This window comes from Phalacrocorax carbo, chromosome 3, assembly GCF_963921805.1.
Source record: "Phalacrocorax carbo chromosome 3, bPhaCar2.1, whole genome shotgun sequence".
NCBI lineage: Eukaryota > Metazoa > Chordata > Aves > Suliformes > Phalacrocoracidae > Phalacrocorax > Phalacrocorax carbo.
Genome location: NC_087515.1, coordinates 13,346,028 through 13,362,277, shown reverse-complemented (window position 1 = coordinate 13,362,277; position 16,250 = coordinate 13,346,028). Strand labels below are relative to the sequence as shown.

Below are 16,250 nucleotides of genomic sequence, written 5' to 3'. Positions count from 1 at the left end.
TGGTGGTCCTTTCCAACTTGCATGACTCCGTGAATTGCACTTTCACACAAACTCAGGACATTTCCAGTGAAAGCAGCAATATCCTCGGTGGATCCAAATCAGAGAACTGAAATCCAAAGACAAACATTACAATTTCTGATGATTTCTGTATGCTTTTGCCAAGTACTGATTACTTTCCTTCTGCAATAAAAGTACATGTTTGCCTAATACCACTTCTCTGAAATCCACTTAATGACTTAAAGAGTAGCTCTTTATTTAAGAAGCAAAATTTATTCTCTCTGAAGCATTACCTAGGAACAGCCACAGCCACCTTTAATCAGTCTCACTTTTTGTCCTCCTTTAAGTTGATACATGCGTCACCTATTGGCAAGGTATTTTTATTATGATTATGACATGAAAAACACTTAAAACAAGGTCTTTGCTTTGTTTAGTTTGGAATGCAATATTTTAACTCAAAACAGGTTTTGTTTCACACTTTCAGTAATACCATGCGAAGGAAATGCCTACTCCAGGCTTTGACAAAATTGGTTTTAAGCAGGGAAGTAACTATTGTGTTCTAAGTTTTTTCTTCTGCACATGGTTAAATATAACATTGTTAAACACAAATTAATTTACAAGCGAATAGGGAACCTCTACTGCTGCTTCTAATCGACTGTTAGAAATCTGAACCATCATATATCTTAACCCAAAAGTACCAGAAATAAGGGGACAGGTATTTTACACTACTGAACCATTCAGTTTTTAATTCTGCTTGTAAATGTTTCCCTGTCAATACAGAAGGGAAAAACCCCACCTGATCCCTATTAGAATAAAATTACTGTATTTTTCCTTCCCATAAATGTATGACAGAAGTATGCATTGAACACCTGGCTTCAATTACTTTGATTCAAGCACAATGGTTACTCCAGCAAAGCAGGCACAGAAGGTCTGACTTCTCCTCTTCATCATCTTTATCCGTGCTCCCAGAGCAGCTCTAATCAGTATCACTCCATGCACATATGCTTGAAAGCTAACAAGTCCTACCGATGTTTGGTGTAAAGTGTCCTAAACATATCGCAATATTATTTGAAAATGCCACAGCAACAAACTACAACACAGTGTGGGGTTGACAGCAGTCCAGAGGACGTTTTGGATCCCAAGACTGCAGGCGTTTTATGTATGTATTCATGGTTTTCATGCCTTGTTGGATTTTTATGTACAACTCCCCAACCTGCACTTCATGTGCCCATCTTGGTAATGTGAACCAGTCTATAGTTTAACTAAAGACAGTCAGATAAAATAGATTAATTCCTTGGGCATATTATTAAAGAGGCTGGAACACGGAAACAGATTTTCAGTGTATAGCACAGGGAAGCTTTATATCCACCTGCAAGCACCACTATGTATCTTCTCCCTACCTTCAGACCAGCAGTACTGATCACAAAAACACTCCTCTTTTTGGTATGAGAAAACAAATAAAATAATTCCAATTTCTGCCCTTTGATATTTCCAATACTTTTAGCAATAATTAACTATGGGTTGGGTTTTTTTTTTTGTTGTGGGTTAGGATTTATTTTTTTTTTAACGAGGGACAACAATAAGAAACTTTGTATAACGGTCTTCTTGTGCTTAGGCACAAATTAAAAAAAAATGACACTCTGAAATTTACACATTTAATTTACAGTGATTTTTAACCACAGCGAGAACAACACATAAAATAGCAACACATTTTGAATCTGCAGTGGTTGGTGTTGGGATATTTGGAGAAAGTGTTAGCCATGTACAAAGAATAAGCTCAACAGAAGAGGATTCTAGAAAGCTCAACATCTCACTGGGAGAATGAAATGAAAACCTTTTCTGGGGGAGGAAGGAAAAATGCATCAAAATCATGTTCTACACATGGAGAAAGTCATCTAACATCAATACTAAAGAACATGCCTGTGTTTGGGGAAGTGAAATAGCTCCCTCTTCTGTAGTATTTTATAACACAAACTATCTCTAAAAGGATTAACACATTCTAATCCTACAAAACCAGCAACTACTGACTTAAAGAAATACAGCATCAGTGCATTCAAGGATTTCCTACAAAAATTAAGTAAAAAAAAAAAAAAGGTAAGTGAACAGCAATTTCACTTTTTACCTACTGCTTTTTATGATAACTGGCTAAAAACTGGTCCTGAAGGGTGTGCTGCTCCACAGCGTTTTATTCGAGTCTGCATACTTGTTTGAATTTTGTCTGCTGTCCAAAAAAGTTAACTGCAGCCTACTAAGCAGCAGCATGTGTGTTTACTTAGGCTTCCTGTAAAAACATTCATATCATTCCAAGAGTGACTAAATGTTTTCCATCCTCATAGTTCGCATTCCAGCCTTCCCCGCCCCTCCAGTTCATTACATGAAAAATATCAGTCCTGGGCAAGAGAATTTCCTTCCTGGGTTTGAAATATCTAATGCCTCACAGGATTTTTTTTCCCAGCATTTAGCTATCTGTGTTAAAGATCAGTGTTCAACGATTCAGCATCACATAACTATTTATAAAATGTACGCAAGGACTTAAGATGTGATAAATTTCTAATGTCACAAATGACTCTGAAAATATATTAGCTAATACTTCCAAACACATAACTCAGTTTGGCAGGCTTCTCTTTCAAATTTTACTCATACTGTCCCCCTGAAACTACTTAAATATGTCTTTTTTCCTCAAAAGTAACTACTATAATCCAACACTATTTTTACTGTTGCAAACTGAAGAAGCCCTCTATGAACGAAAGCTGCATGGCAGCAGGGTTCTTTTTTGCAGTGACGCAATCAAAATACTCATAAACTTTCCACTCTCAAGATGCGAAGTTAAAAACTTTTGTCTCTCATAATCAGTTCTTCCAGTTTTCAGCTTAACAGGCATGTATACCCTTCAAATGTATTTTAATGCTGATGAGACTTTTTGGACAATTTTAGGTGGAGTGACGCTATGAAATAACCACCTTTCTTGAAGCAGAATCAATTAAACCTGTCTATCAAGAAATGTCCAAACAGGTAAGAAGGCCATTCAGTTATTGTTACTAGGTGAAGATACAGCAAACACTAAATTAGCATGCATCTGGGGCAAATCTATGAATGCTATAGGCACTGAAAAGAATTAATTAGAGGATCCATGAGGTTCTTTATATGTGAGACATCCTTTGCTGCTGCATTGATAGATATTCATTAGGATTCTTTGGTTATTTATCCTTTCAGTGGTTTGCTACTGACCTTAACGATCAATCACTGAAAATTAGGAAAAGGTTATTTTATATTAGTATAGTCTTCCTGACTTTCTTAAACTTAGAGAGACTTTCATTGTCAGTAGGTTTCATTATACCCTGGATTGCGTGGTTCAACAGCCTCAGCTGCCTTGTCTAAAACCACTATACTAAATCATGATCTGGCAAACATAAGCCCAATTCTCTGCAGCATGGCGTTTGCATCCCTTAATTGACTTTGATGAAAAGGCTGGTTGAGAGCTACAGTGCTGCTGCCGAACAATAACTTATACTTCACACTCTAAGGAGATCTCTGGGCACAAATCCTGTGCCGGTGAACACTGCTCACTACCACTGACTTCATCCTGAATGAATCAAATTTCTTTTCACTGGACTCTACTGCCTGTTTTTACTTAATGAAGTGTTGGACACGCTAAAGGAACTGAACTGAATTACATCTCAGCTAGAGTTTGGAGCCCTTTATTGATGAAAATGTTAATTTCTTTTTGTGAAGATAAAGTGTCAGCCATAATGACAGCGAAGTAATGCGGGCCTTATTCATGAAAATCCTCTGAGGGGATTTTGTTTAACACTTAATTTCTCATTCACAGCTTATGCTGGCGCCCTGCCACCTGTACCTGAGGGCTCTCACACAGAAGGACATACCGCGAGATAACCAATTACTGTCTATCAGCAGACTGGGTTACAGCTTTCCCCGTGAAAAGCCTGAGCCTCTGGTGTCTGCCAGAAGGGAATGGAAGTGACCATAGACTTTCTTGAGGGACATTTTTGGCATCAGTGCCAGTGCTGAGCGCTTGTATTAATATCTTGTTTAAAAAAAAAAAAAATCAGGTATTTTCATACTATCCAACCCAATATTTACTTTCTGTGAACACAACTAATATTCCGATTTGCAGATGGCTGTCCACAGATGCAGATGGCCTGAGGGAAACATGGTTATTTCTATCACTGCAGCTTTTTGGTGTTATTCATGTATTATCATATATTGACACTAAATAGCAATTTTAAGCTCCAGTATTCACTTTTTCTGGTAAAACCATTAAAAATGGAATTGCTACTTAAACCACACCAATGGAGCCCAACAGGAAGCAAGCAGTTCTGTAAGCAGCAGTACTTACAGAAACCTGATTGCCTATGGATCTGGTTACCTCTGATGGGACAGGCGCACAGACCAGCTCCAGTGAAGAACCTCTGAGTCTAAAGAAATTTGAGCACATACCAAATTTTTGCGGTCCCTTATGTCACTTGAAAAAAATCACTTTCTTCCTTCTACCTAGCTGTCTGTTTTCATTAAATCTGTAGAAATGGGTTCTCTTTGAGACTTCCTCATGCTGCAGGAAGCCACTGGCTCTAAAACTGTGGGGAAAGCAGAGGGCCGTATGACTATCTAAGCCTTGGCTCTTAATGACAACAGCCTAGAAAACAAAGAAAGAAAAAACAGACTAAACAGATAATAGATTAAACAAACAAAGGCAAATCCCAAAGGACCAATATCATCACAGCAGCTATAGAAGCTATATAGAAGCATCCCTCAGAAGCTTAAAACTAATTCTTTGTGTTGGATCCACAGAAAGTGATGGGCCTGCTTTTCCCAGCTCTCACCAGTGAAGGGAGGTGCCTGCCTTGAGAAGCTTCATGGACTGAAGAGCTTGAGTTTGGGGACAGGCTGATGAATTAAGGTTTTCCCTTCCACATGACACTGTCTCAATGTGCCTGTCTCTAGCCTCATGCCTTATTGGTAGCCCTTGCTTTCTGCCTTCCCCACCCAGACACACTCACCTTGAGGTAGGCAGCTTCCTGCTCACACCCCGGGCTTTTTTCTACACACCGCTTGCCCCAGTACATCCCAGAGGCACTACTGCGTGGGAAAATTGGCAAGTGACAGGAGCGGACATACTGTAACAAGAGGTCTTGCCAAAAGGGCTTTGATCACTTTGATGTTTACTTAAAAAACCCAGCAGCTATATATTGGTGAGCCACAGACATCACTTGCATAAACAATGAAAACTACTCATTAATTACTATTATTGCTTTCAGTTATGTATGCAACTTTGTGAGCAAATCTCCTTTCACTGAGACTGAAAATACAAACTGCCATGCTCTGAATGCATCAAAAAGACAAACTTGCTCACGACATGCCACAGGAGTTCTGTGCTCCTCACAATTTTCTGCTTTCCTCTAAAACGCATCTTCCCTCTTGCAATTCAGTTCCATTTTTGCTCATCCTGTCTTTCTCTTTGCAACAGCCTTTTAGGCACTTGAAGATATATCTTCTCATTCCAATTTAATCATTTTCTCTTTAAGTTAAACCAACTCAATTTATTCAGTCTGTCTTCCAAAGACGTGTTTTGTGAAGTTTGGACTGTCCTCATTGCTCTCCTTTTGACTCTTTCCAGCCTGCCTACATCTCTTTCAGCAGAACAAGGTCTGGAGAAGGACCAAGGGCCTACTATGCCAGCTAGGGACATACCCACCCATACGAAAGACAGCAAAAAAGATTACTTCAGGTCTTGCAAACTGTATTTTTGATAGTAAGTTCAGCACGGTGTTTGCCTTCTCAAGGCTCCATTAATCCACATCAACAACTTCTTTCCCTTTAATCACCAGACTTCTCCCAGAGAACTGCTATTTAACAATTACTCTGGTTCAGGACTCATGAAGAGTCTCTTCCAAGTTTAGTGCATTGTATTTTCCCTTGCTGAATTTGGCCAACATTTTTCTGCCAGCTCTCTGCTTTAAAACAAGCGTACAAATTCATACTCTGCTCTCCAAGATGCTGGCTGCCCTTTTTAGCTTTGTTGTCTGTAGATAAAGTAAATTTAGCTTTGATCTGAGCTAGTGAAAATGTCAAACAGAGCTGGACCCAGCAGAGATACTAGTGGATACCAACTACAACACAAATCAAGAAAGGCTGCCCACAGCTTTGAAGTCTAAATCCGTATACAGCCCCATTGTATTGGAGCGCTACACCCGTACATACCCCCTGTTCTCTATGAACCTACCCATCTTCCTGTCTCTTACATCCGCCAATCGCCCCCAGGAGCTCCAGCATAAAGCACCTCAAGCCCTGCACTCACACTCCCCTTCTACCAGCAGCACTGGTAGACAAGACTCAAGTATGGAAGAGGTGGGCAGAGCTGGATAGTTATCCTCTTCTCCAAGTCCAACAAACCCCAGGCAAGCATTCAGAAAATTACACATTTCAAGCCAATTTGGCTGTCCAATCAACACCGGAATGTGCATCCTGTGGGGTACACACACAGGGTATACACTATGGATATGTATACATCTGTGTGTGAAGAAGTATTAAAAAGGGTTTACTGTGGAAAAACTCATACAAATTAATTCTGTATGGTAATATTACATATCACAGTTGCTACTCCTTGATCTCTAATTTAGAAAGCCATGAACAGCTATTTCTGTATAACTTCAGTCTCTACAAGTCTGGTTTTCTCACTGCTGTAGTAAAAACACCAGGATTTTCTTCATGTGGGAGTGGGAAAGTTCTACTTCACTCTGAATTTACTACGTTCACAAGCTGAATACATTTGTGTGCTGACACACCATGCTGGTATTTCAAGAACCTGCGTTCAGAGAATTTCTACTACATCATATTTGATTCTCTGAAAAATTTTTTGAAGATGTAATCCAAGAATAATTTTATCCTTCTGTAGCTGCAGGAATGTAAACTTATCTACCTGAATAGGTATCTCCTTTCACTGAAATTGATTATAAACCAGCCAGGAAATAACTGAATTGGCAGTGCTGTAAGTGCAGCAGCATTTAGATGGAAGACAGAGCAAGGAAAGCCAGAAGTGACTGGTACTAATAACCATTTACTCTGGATGAGCCGCAGCCAGGCCAGATCCACAGGCAGCTTTGGTTACAATTTGTCCATCAGTTTCATGTCCTACGAACCCCACTTGATTCTTCAACACTCAAATCAAAATAAATGATAGAAACATCTTTGACTAAATATTTTGTTTCACATACTAAAGAGCTAGTATCTGACATGCTTGAAGTTCACACAGTTGAAGCTGGCCACTGGCAAGCTGGATCTCTTTCACATGTAAACAGAAGTCTGATGAGAAATAAATGCATACTTAAAAAAAAATAGTGATAAGCATAGAAAGTCTGCATTATTGTTCTTCATCTGAGGCCTATTTTTAAAAAGAAATACAGGCTTGAACTAGTCCATCAGCAACCAAATTGACAAAAATAAGTTTTCAACAGACATCAGTCTTCTTTCTGCTTTAGAGCTGAAGCATCATTAGGATTCTAGCAGAAAGTTTCCTACACTCTGCACTAGTCCCAAAAAATTAAGTCATTCATGCAAAAACTAAGAGCTATAGCTTAAGAAATGTAACATACAATACATGTAACAGTAGAAAAGTAAAGTATATTCATGATGAAATTCTATAATACGACTTCAGAATTACCATGCATGGTTATTTTAAACTGATCTACAAACAGAACAGTATTTCACTGTGGTATATTCTCCATGGATTGAACAGCGTGAGTTGAGATGTCAGTGAGAACTGGGAGTCATTCACAAGAAAAGTATAAAGTGAGCTATGTTTATCCTTACAATCACTAGTGAACTACTATCTCAAAATCCCCTGCTAGGTTTACATTAATTTTGCCCATTTATTGAATACACCACTAAGTTACATGGCTTTCTCCCTTGAAACCCTTTCTCTAATAACTTGCACAGTTGAAAATATGATACTATATAATGTCAGTGATCCCATAACTTAGCCCATTTTTGGTCTTCTGTGCTGAAGAGAAGGAGAGAAGAGATGCAAAAGGATGGGGAAAAAGGACGAGAGCACAGGACAGCAGATTTAAGCTATTAGTGCAACATTAGTAACATTTGCGCTTCCATTCTGTCAACACTTCTGCTCATACACTACACTGTAAAATTAAGGTTAAGCTACAGATATAGATTTAATGGGGCAGTATGCAGAAAAGCAGCACATGGCTGACACTGAAGGTTTTTAATTTCTCTTAGGAAAAACTGTGTCTGGAATGTATTTTATTGCTTGCAGATCTTCACCAAATGCATTGCACATCTTTTTCATTAGTAACATTAGAATCAAGAGATTGATTTGTCAGCCAGCTTCCCAGTCAGGACTTTCTTCTTCCCTGATCCCACCACCCCTGCAGGTCACTGATGAAGCAGTATTAGAAGCAGAACCGTGACAACAGAAATGACCCTCAGGAAAATGAGTGAGACACTGATTAAAAAGGGGAAAGAGCACCAACCAATGCAGCCTAGCTGGTTAAGAGAAAAGGCATGTCAGCTGGCTGGATGATGACAGAAACAAAACTACATTTCAGATAGGACAATGTTGTCATTAAAACTATTTAACCAAAATTCAAGACAGTAAGATGGGCAAAGGACACAATATTTTTAAGGCCTGTCTTCTCATGGCATATATACTTTCCCAGTTCAGTCCTACTACAATGAGAAAAACAGACAACAGAAATCTAATGCTCATGGCTTGAACAGGCATATTCTTCACTGGGTAAACGACTGGCTGGCTGGCCTGGCCTGGCCTGGCCTGAAAAGTTGTGGTGAACTGAGTTAAATCCAGTTGATGGCCAGACACAGGCAGTGTCCCTCAGGGCTCAGTGCTGGGGCCGGTCCTGTTCAATATCTTCATTGATGATCTGGATGAGGGGATTGAGTGCACCCTCAGTAAGTTTGCAGATGACACCAAGCTGGGTGGAAGTGTCGATCTGCTGGAGGGCAGGCAGGCCCTGCAGAGGGACCTGGACAGGCTGGATCATTGGGCCAGAGCCAAGGGTATGAGATTTAACAAGGCCAAGCTCTGGGTCCTGCACTTGGCTCACAACAACCCCATGCAACGCTACAGGCTGGGGGAGGAGTGGCTGGAGAGCTGCCCTGCGGAGAAGGACCTGGGGGTGCTGGTTGACAGCCAGCTGAACATGAGCCGGCTGTGTGCCCAGGTGGCCAGGAAGGCCAATGGCATCCTTGGCTTGTATCAGGAACAGTGTGGCCAGCAGGGGAGCAGGGAGGTGACCGTGCCCCTGTACTCGGCACTAGTGAGGCCGCGCCTCAAGTACTGTGTTCAGTTTTGGGCCCCTCACTACAAGAAGGACATTGAGGTGCTGGAGCGTGTCCAGAGAAAGAAAACAAAGCTGGTGAAGGGTCTAGAGAACAAGTCTTCTGAGGAGCGGCTGAGGGAGCTGGGGGTGTTTAGTCTGGAGAAGAGGAGGCTGAGGGGAGACCTTATGGCTCTCTACGACTACCTGAAAGGAATCTGTAGTGAGGTGGGTGTCAGTCTCTTCTCCCAGGTAACACACAACAGGACAAGAAGAAATGGCCTCAAGTTGTGCTGGGGTGGGGTTTAGATTGGGTATTAGGAAAAAATTCTTCACCAGAAGGGTTGTCAGGCACTGGAACAGGCTGCCCAGGGAGGTGGTGGAGTCTCCATCCCTGGAGGTATTTAAAAAGATGTGTATATGTGGCACTCAGGGATGTGCTTTAGTGGTGGATTTAGTAGTGTTACATTAATGGTTGGACTTGATCTTAAAGGTCTTTTCCAACCTAAATGATGCTATGATTCTAAGTAGCCCCTTGCTTGTTAGCCCACTAGGTAATACCTATATTGCAAAGAAAGCAGACAGTACTTTTTTCTACCCATGTATCAAACTCCAAGTAGAAATGCTATTAATCTCAAATTTAAATCTTAAGACACATGGTGTTATCTGACATTGGAGGTGGGCCATAAGTCTATGGCTAATGCACAAGTCCCTGCTGCCGTCAGCTCAAACGTTTACTTTTTTCAAAAATAACTTAAAAATACACAGTTTGCAACCAGCCAACATCTAACAGGTTATTGTTTTCCTAGTGTTCTGGGATTTTCTTAATGCAAGCTTTCAACAAAAAAATTTAACAGATTCAGCAAGACACACAAGTCTCCTTAATTAACAAACTTCCAATCTGGTAATACCTTGACCTCCAGTATATATAAAAATTTCTATTCAGGCTGCTAATCATAAGGCTTAGCAGCCTTGAGCTTGTTTGATACCCTAAAACATAACTGCAAGAAGTTTACTGGTACCCTTGACTGATTCATTTCTCAGGGATTTTTAAAATTTATTATTATTGCAAGATAAATCCTTAGGTGTCACATGCTGAAGTAATTTCTCATAGTCATCTGAAGCTGCTTCTTAAAACCTGTATTTTTTATCTCTCGGGTTTTACCATCTGAACTCACTGCTGAGTTTTAACAGTCCAGATTTTTAATCCTTGAAGTATTCCCAAACCTAAATCTCTGAAATTAAATAACTTGGCATTAGGAGCATAATAATCTGGTTTTATTTTGGGTTTGTTTTGTTTTGTTTGCTGTGGGGAGGGAAGGGAAGAAAGAAGAGAGGATTCAAGTGTGTTTTCAGGTGTCCTCTGACCACTGGTACCTGAGTATGCTCAAATCTCCTCCTAGCATTAACTAAAACTAGTTCCACTACTTGTTGGTTCAATCACTTATGTAATTTCATTACCCCTTGATTGTTTACTTGACAGTATACACTATCAAAGAAACACCATTCAAATGTGATGCTTTAAAGCTGAAAATTTAGGAAGTCACTCAAAAGACCATTCAGTATCACTCTCCTCCAGATGACACACTCAAAACCAGATGACTACAATTAAGTGCTAACATGACAAAATAACAAGTCAGATTATTTTCTGAGAGAATATAATTAATATGACACAAGAATCTCATTTAAATATTGATTCCATGGTGTTATTCTGACAGTCTTGATCTATTTGACATAATTTGTATCGTAAGTATAATTTAATACCGCTCCCCCCCAAAACAAAAAAAGTTTTATGACCTTAAGCAGTTGCTAGCCAGTTCTACTTTTAAGAGTAGAAACATGTTATAGCACAGAATTACCTAACCTCGTCCAGATGGGCTAACTGGTGTCTTGAAAGCACTGTAGAGGCATTAGTGTGGTATGTTAACGAAGCACCAGCTTGGCTGTGTTGCAACCTTTAGTAATGAACGACGGGAGCCTACGCTATACCCCATGTTTGCTTCCCACGATTCATCATAATTATCTCTGTCTGATATAGATAAGCATTTAATCCAATTAACCCTCATACATTTTATCCAGTCTGGAAGAGGAAGACTGAGACATTTGTCTATCCCTTCTCTCACTGAAGAAAAAGATCCCCTCAGCATATTGAAAATACCTCCATCAGCCTCTCTTTCTGTACTACCTTCCCAAGCTTGCTCACATACATCCTAAATAATGAGATGTGACAGCACATACTCTGATATCCATCATGAGGGTATCACCGGGGTTTAAAAGCAGTTAACCTGCTTCCCCATCGTAAAATTAATTCATTGCAAGTAGCAACTTTCTATAATTCACCAGCAGCTTTTATACATTATCAGACACCTTCCTCATATCTTGTGATGTGAATTTTGGAATGAAAGAGCACCTGTAAGAAATCTTTATTCTCCTCAGATTTATCCTAAAAAGTAAGAAACTCAGTGAACTTGGATGGATACTGCAATCCAACAAGGGCCCCGAGACACATGCAGTTACACAAAATTAATTTTGTTCTATCAGAGGTGGAACAGGAAAAACATAAGCTGTAGCTCACTGTGCACCCACAAGCATCTGTACACTGTGAAGATGGGTCTGAAGACAGGTCTAGATTAACCATTTCTAAACTTAGAAATCTGGTGTTTTTCATGATGAAAAACTACTCCATAAAAAGCAACCCTGAACATACAGACATCTATACAAATTTTAAATCTTTTTTTTATTTTAATGCCTCAGTTTGCAAATCTTCACATTTCCGCTGCCAGGCAGGGCAAGCGTTTACCGTATCATTAAGTTAAAAACTCCATCAGTTATAAAAGATATATTTCTATTTCCACAAGGTAATGAAATCTGCATTTTAAACTCTAAAAATCAATCTAACTCCCAGATAACATCATCCTCTAAGTTTCACTGAAATAATGATCTTTTATTCAAACAAAAATTAAAAATCTTTTTGCACAATATAGTTTGATATTGGACATAGCTGTAACTAAACAACACTGATAAATAAGAAATGAGGAATAATCTAATTATCAGTAATACCAGCTGATGAACATTTTAATCTTTTAACTTCTCCTATATATATTAATAGGCTTTAAGCAAAACTAAGAGTAAAATTAGTGAACAATACTGATTTTAAATCATCTCTTACTACATTATTTTGGGCCAAAAGAGTATCAGGCATTGCCACATACAGGTGTAGTTAAACCGTGCTTATTTCTCCCACCTTCACTAGTTTATTCAGTCACAGGCAATGCTGTACCAGCTACTTCAATCCTCCAAAATTTTAAAGTGAACCAGGATAAGCAGCAGCCATGACATACTGAAGCGTAATAGAGGAAATATCAGTATTACCTTCACAAACTGGGCAGCACTCCCCAGGGACTTTAACAGGATTTAGACAGCTCTGCCCACAGGCTGTTGCAACACAGTGCGGATCTCCATTGATGCACTGGCAGAAAGTACAGTCGTCCTCTCGCCAGCGGTCACCATGAGCTTGGATCTGACCATTGGCATAGCAGCCAGCAGGGTTATTTACTGGATAAACTGGGTCTGAAATGAGACAAATTGCAAGTGAACAGTAAGTTTTATCTTCCCTTTTATGCCTAAACTTTATATATGAATAACTGCAATACATTACCTCGAATCGGTTAAGTGCAGCCACTATTAAACCCTAAAAGAACCACACTCTGGTATACAGTGATAAAATAAGACAGGTAACAGCTTAGATATTTCAATATTGCAATTTACTGTTGAAAAAGTCAAGTCAACTTATACTGAACATTCATAAATTCAGGTATTTTTCACTACTTCAACTCAAATATTGTAAGCAAATAGATCTAGAATGGAGACTATATCTACAAATGGCTGGGTAATGTTTTTTAACAGGCTTGATTTTTGGATTTTCTGATTTCTTTCTTCAAAAAAAAAAAAAAAAAAAAAGGATCTTAGATCTATTGATCCATTTTTTTTGTACCAACTTAAATGCTGAGGGGAACTGAAAATACCTCAGTGAATCCTTGGAATGACTCCTGTCAGCATCGCACCACTATTTTATAGATGAGATCTCTGGCACGTTTCCTGCTGGAACATGGAGTCTGCCTTAAGCTACATCTCATCGCACTTTTAGAGATACTGTAGTTTTCCCGGACAGATTATCTGGCTCAGTTTTCAATTTCATTTCAACCCTGAAAAGCTACAAGGCCCATTTACCTGCTAGCAATCAAATTAAGACTCCGGTATTTAGACTCTGTATATGCCAATTCATGACTTGAAATAAAAGCAGCTTTTACTCTTCAGAAAGAACATGTTTTACTCTTCAGAAGTGCGATAAGCAATGCTGATATTAATAGTAAAAATATATGCATGTGAACATGTGCAACTTATCATGGTGGCTAATAAAAAGATAACTGTTAAACTCAAAAATTAAATATCTGAGAACATACAGCAATGACCACCAAGTTTTCAAAGCAAACAATAGTACAAGTTACATATGAAAGCAAATTCAATATATTAAAACCAATAAATACAACTAAAAACTTTGCTTTTAGCAGACATCAGATAGCAGAAATAAGCAGAAGTCATTTACCCATAAGTCAATTTTCAGAAAGCATTAGGTTTGAAGGATTTGGGAAAAAAGACATGTCCTGTCTAAGATGAAGGGGGGGAAGGCCAGGACTCTCAGGTTTCATCAATCCCCTTTAAAAGGGGGCAATCCATGTTAAATCTAGATAAAACCAGTAGCAGTCCAAAAAGCTGTTGTCTTATTATAAGACATTGTATCAAGTTTATGACACTATCAAACTCTGAACATTCGGAGTGAAACTGTGTAAAACTTCTACCTGGCATTCACTTCTATACTGATTTTTAGTGATAGTCCTAATTTTAGCAAAATGGGTTAAGTCAACACAAAAAGCAAGTGTTTGGGAAAATAAGACGTTTAAAAATTAAGGCATTTCCTAATCTTTTATTTTAGCACCTTTTCTGTTTTAGGATTACCTTGCATCTGTGATTAACTATTTTGACGTAGCCCAAAAATCAAATCATACTCAAATACATGAAATACATTTTATCGTTCAACTCATGTATGGGATTCTGATTGACCCAGGAATACAGAGAAAGCACAGAAAAGCCCTATAAGACTTGTGTTATTTGCAAGTGTCTTTTATGTGAGTCAAAGCACAAAGTTCCTGGTACTCTTAAAAGGTCAGTAGTATTTAAAGCTATATATTGTGCCCAGCAAATTACATATCCTGATGCTAAGGAATTCTACAGGACTTTGAGAAATATTTTGTCCTGGAGCTAAGGCAAGAAGGGCTTGTGCCTGCACTACACATTGCACAAATTTACCGTTTACCATTTTAAAATAATTATTGCAGAACAGAAGAAAGTATTGTATTTCTAACCTCAGGAAAACATTAATTGGAAAAAATTAATCACCTTGAAAATCAGTGATAAAATAATAAAACAGAAAGAACAGGTAGAAAAAAATGCCACCTCCTCACCAACTAGAAAAGCATGAATGGGCGGGCTGTTAAGTATACCTTCTGCCCATTTAAAGACTTACCTTGTCAATTTAGGTGTCACTAAACATAATCCAAGTTATTAAGAGATGAGAGCTTTCCTTTTTCTTTTTAAATGTTTAAAGGAATGGGGAAAATAAATAGCATATATCTTACTATCCAATCATTCAGAAGTGAGAAATGAGACTTCCTTGATCATAGAACCATAGAATGGTTTGGGCTGGAAGGGACCTTTAAAGATCACCTAGTCCAACTCCCCGGCAGTGAGCAGGGACATCTTCAACTAGATCAGGTTGCTCAGAGCCCTGTCCAATCTGACCTTGAATGTTTCCAGGGATGGGGCACCCACCACCTCTCTGGGCAACCGGTGCCAGTGTTTCACCACCCTCATCATGAAAATTCCGATGCAGAAGCGAAAGGAAACCCAAATAGCTCTATACAAAAAGGGCAGAGAGTCAACATCAGATAAGCACTGCAAAAAGCAAGACAGCACACTCAGACACAGCAAAAATTTAGAAAGAAACTGAATTAAGGAGGAATCTGCAAACTTTCGACGAACAAATTAAAGCACTTTTTTGCTTGTTTGTATTGAAAAGGCAAATAAAAAAAGCAGTGGAATTAATAACCAAACAGGATTAAAAAGATACTGTACCTTCACACACTGGACAGCACTCTCCTTCTGGCACGTAGTACCTGTCGCAGTGTAGCTCACCACACTGGGCAGAGAAACAAATAGAGACTCCACCTTGGCATCGACAGAAACGACAAGCATCCATTCGAAACATATCTCCATCATAATATTCCATGCTGTTAAATATGCAAGTTGGCTTCACTTCTGAAACAAGGACGAGTAAAATCAGAATGTATTTTACAGATATTGATAAAGCAGAAAGAGTTAAACTCATGTTGCTGCTGACAAGAACAAATATAAATAGAGAGCTGATTTTTCTTTCATTTAAAAAACTGTATTTGAGTTTAAAGAACGTGGTATATTTTATTGCGTGTTTCAACAATGGAAGAAAATAAAATGCAACTTTCGGAGCAATTATTTACAATTCGAAGTCTCCCTGTTAAAAATTAAAATACTGAAGGAAGGTTAAGGCACTCAAGTATTTCTTCATAGGTGCTAAATATTTCTCATTCTGGATGAGCCAGAAGCTACTTCAAGTTCTAGCACATGAAGCAATAGGGTTTTTTCTGTTTTAAGAAGAGAGTTTCTGATGTTTCTTAAATGTAATCTTCCTTTCTGCAGGACTCAGCACAGGTGGATAAATTGCACTAAAGCTGTCCAATCCATAGGGATATGTTTAAAAAAAAACCAGCAAATATATTTTATGGCTGCATGATGCAGAACCAATTACTTCCCAGTTCAAGCAACCTGAAGCTGTACTTGTCAGCTCATATA

The 16,250-nt window shown here is 38.8% G+C and overlaps 1 protein-coding gene across 2 annotated transcripts in view; it reads right to left on the bottom strand.

Moving 5' to 3' along the window:
* Positions 1–16,250, bottom strand: part of CRIM1 (cysteine rich transmembrane BMP regulator 1) — a 197,966-nt gene that overhangs the window by 49,167 nt on the left and 132,549 nt on the right. For both annotated transcript variants that reach the window (XM_064445861.1, XM_064445862.1), the window contains 2 exons: positions 15,498–15,680; positions 12,678–12,875 (listed from right to left, as the gene is read on the bottom strand). In XM_064445861.1, coding sequence (XP_064301931.1) covers positions 12,678–12,875; positions 15,498–15,680 — 381 coding nt within the window. The remainder of the gene's footprint in view (positions 1–12,677; positions 12,876–15,497; positions 15,681–16,250) is intronic.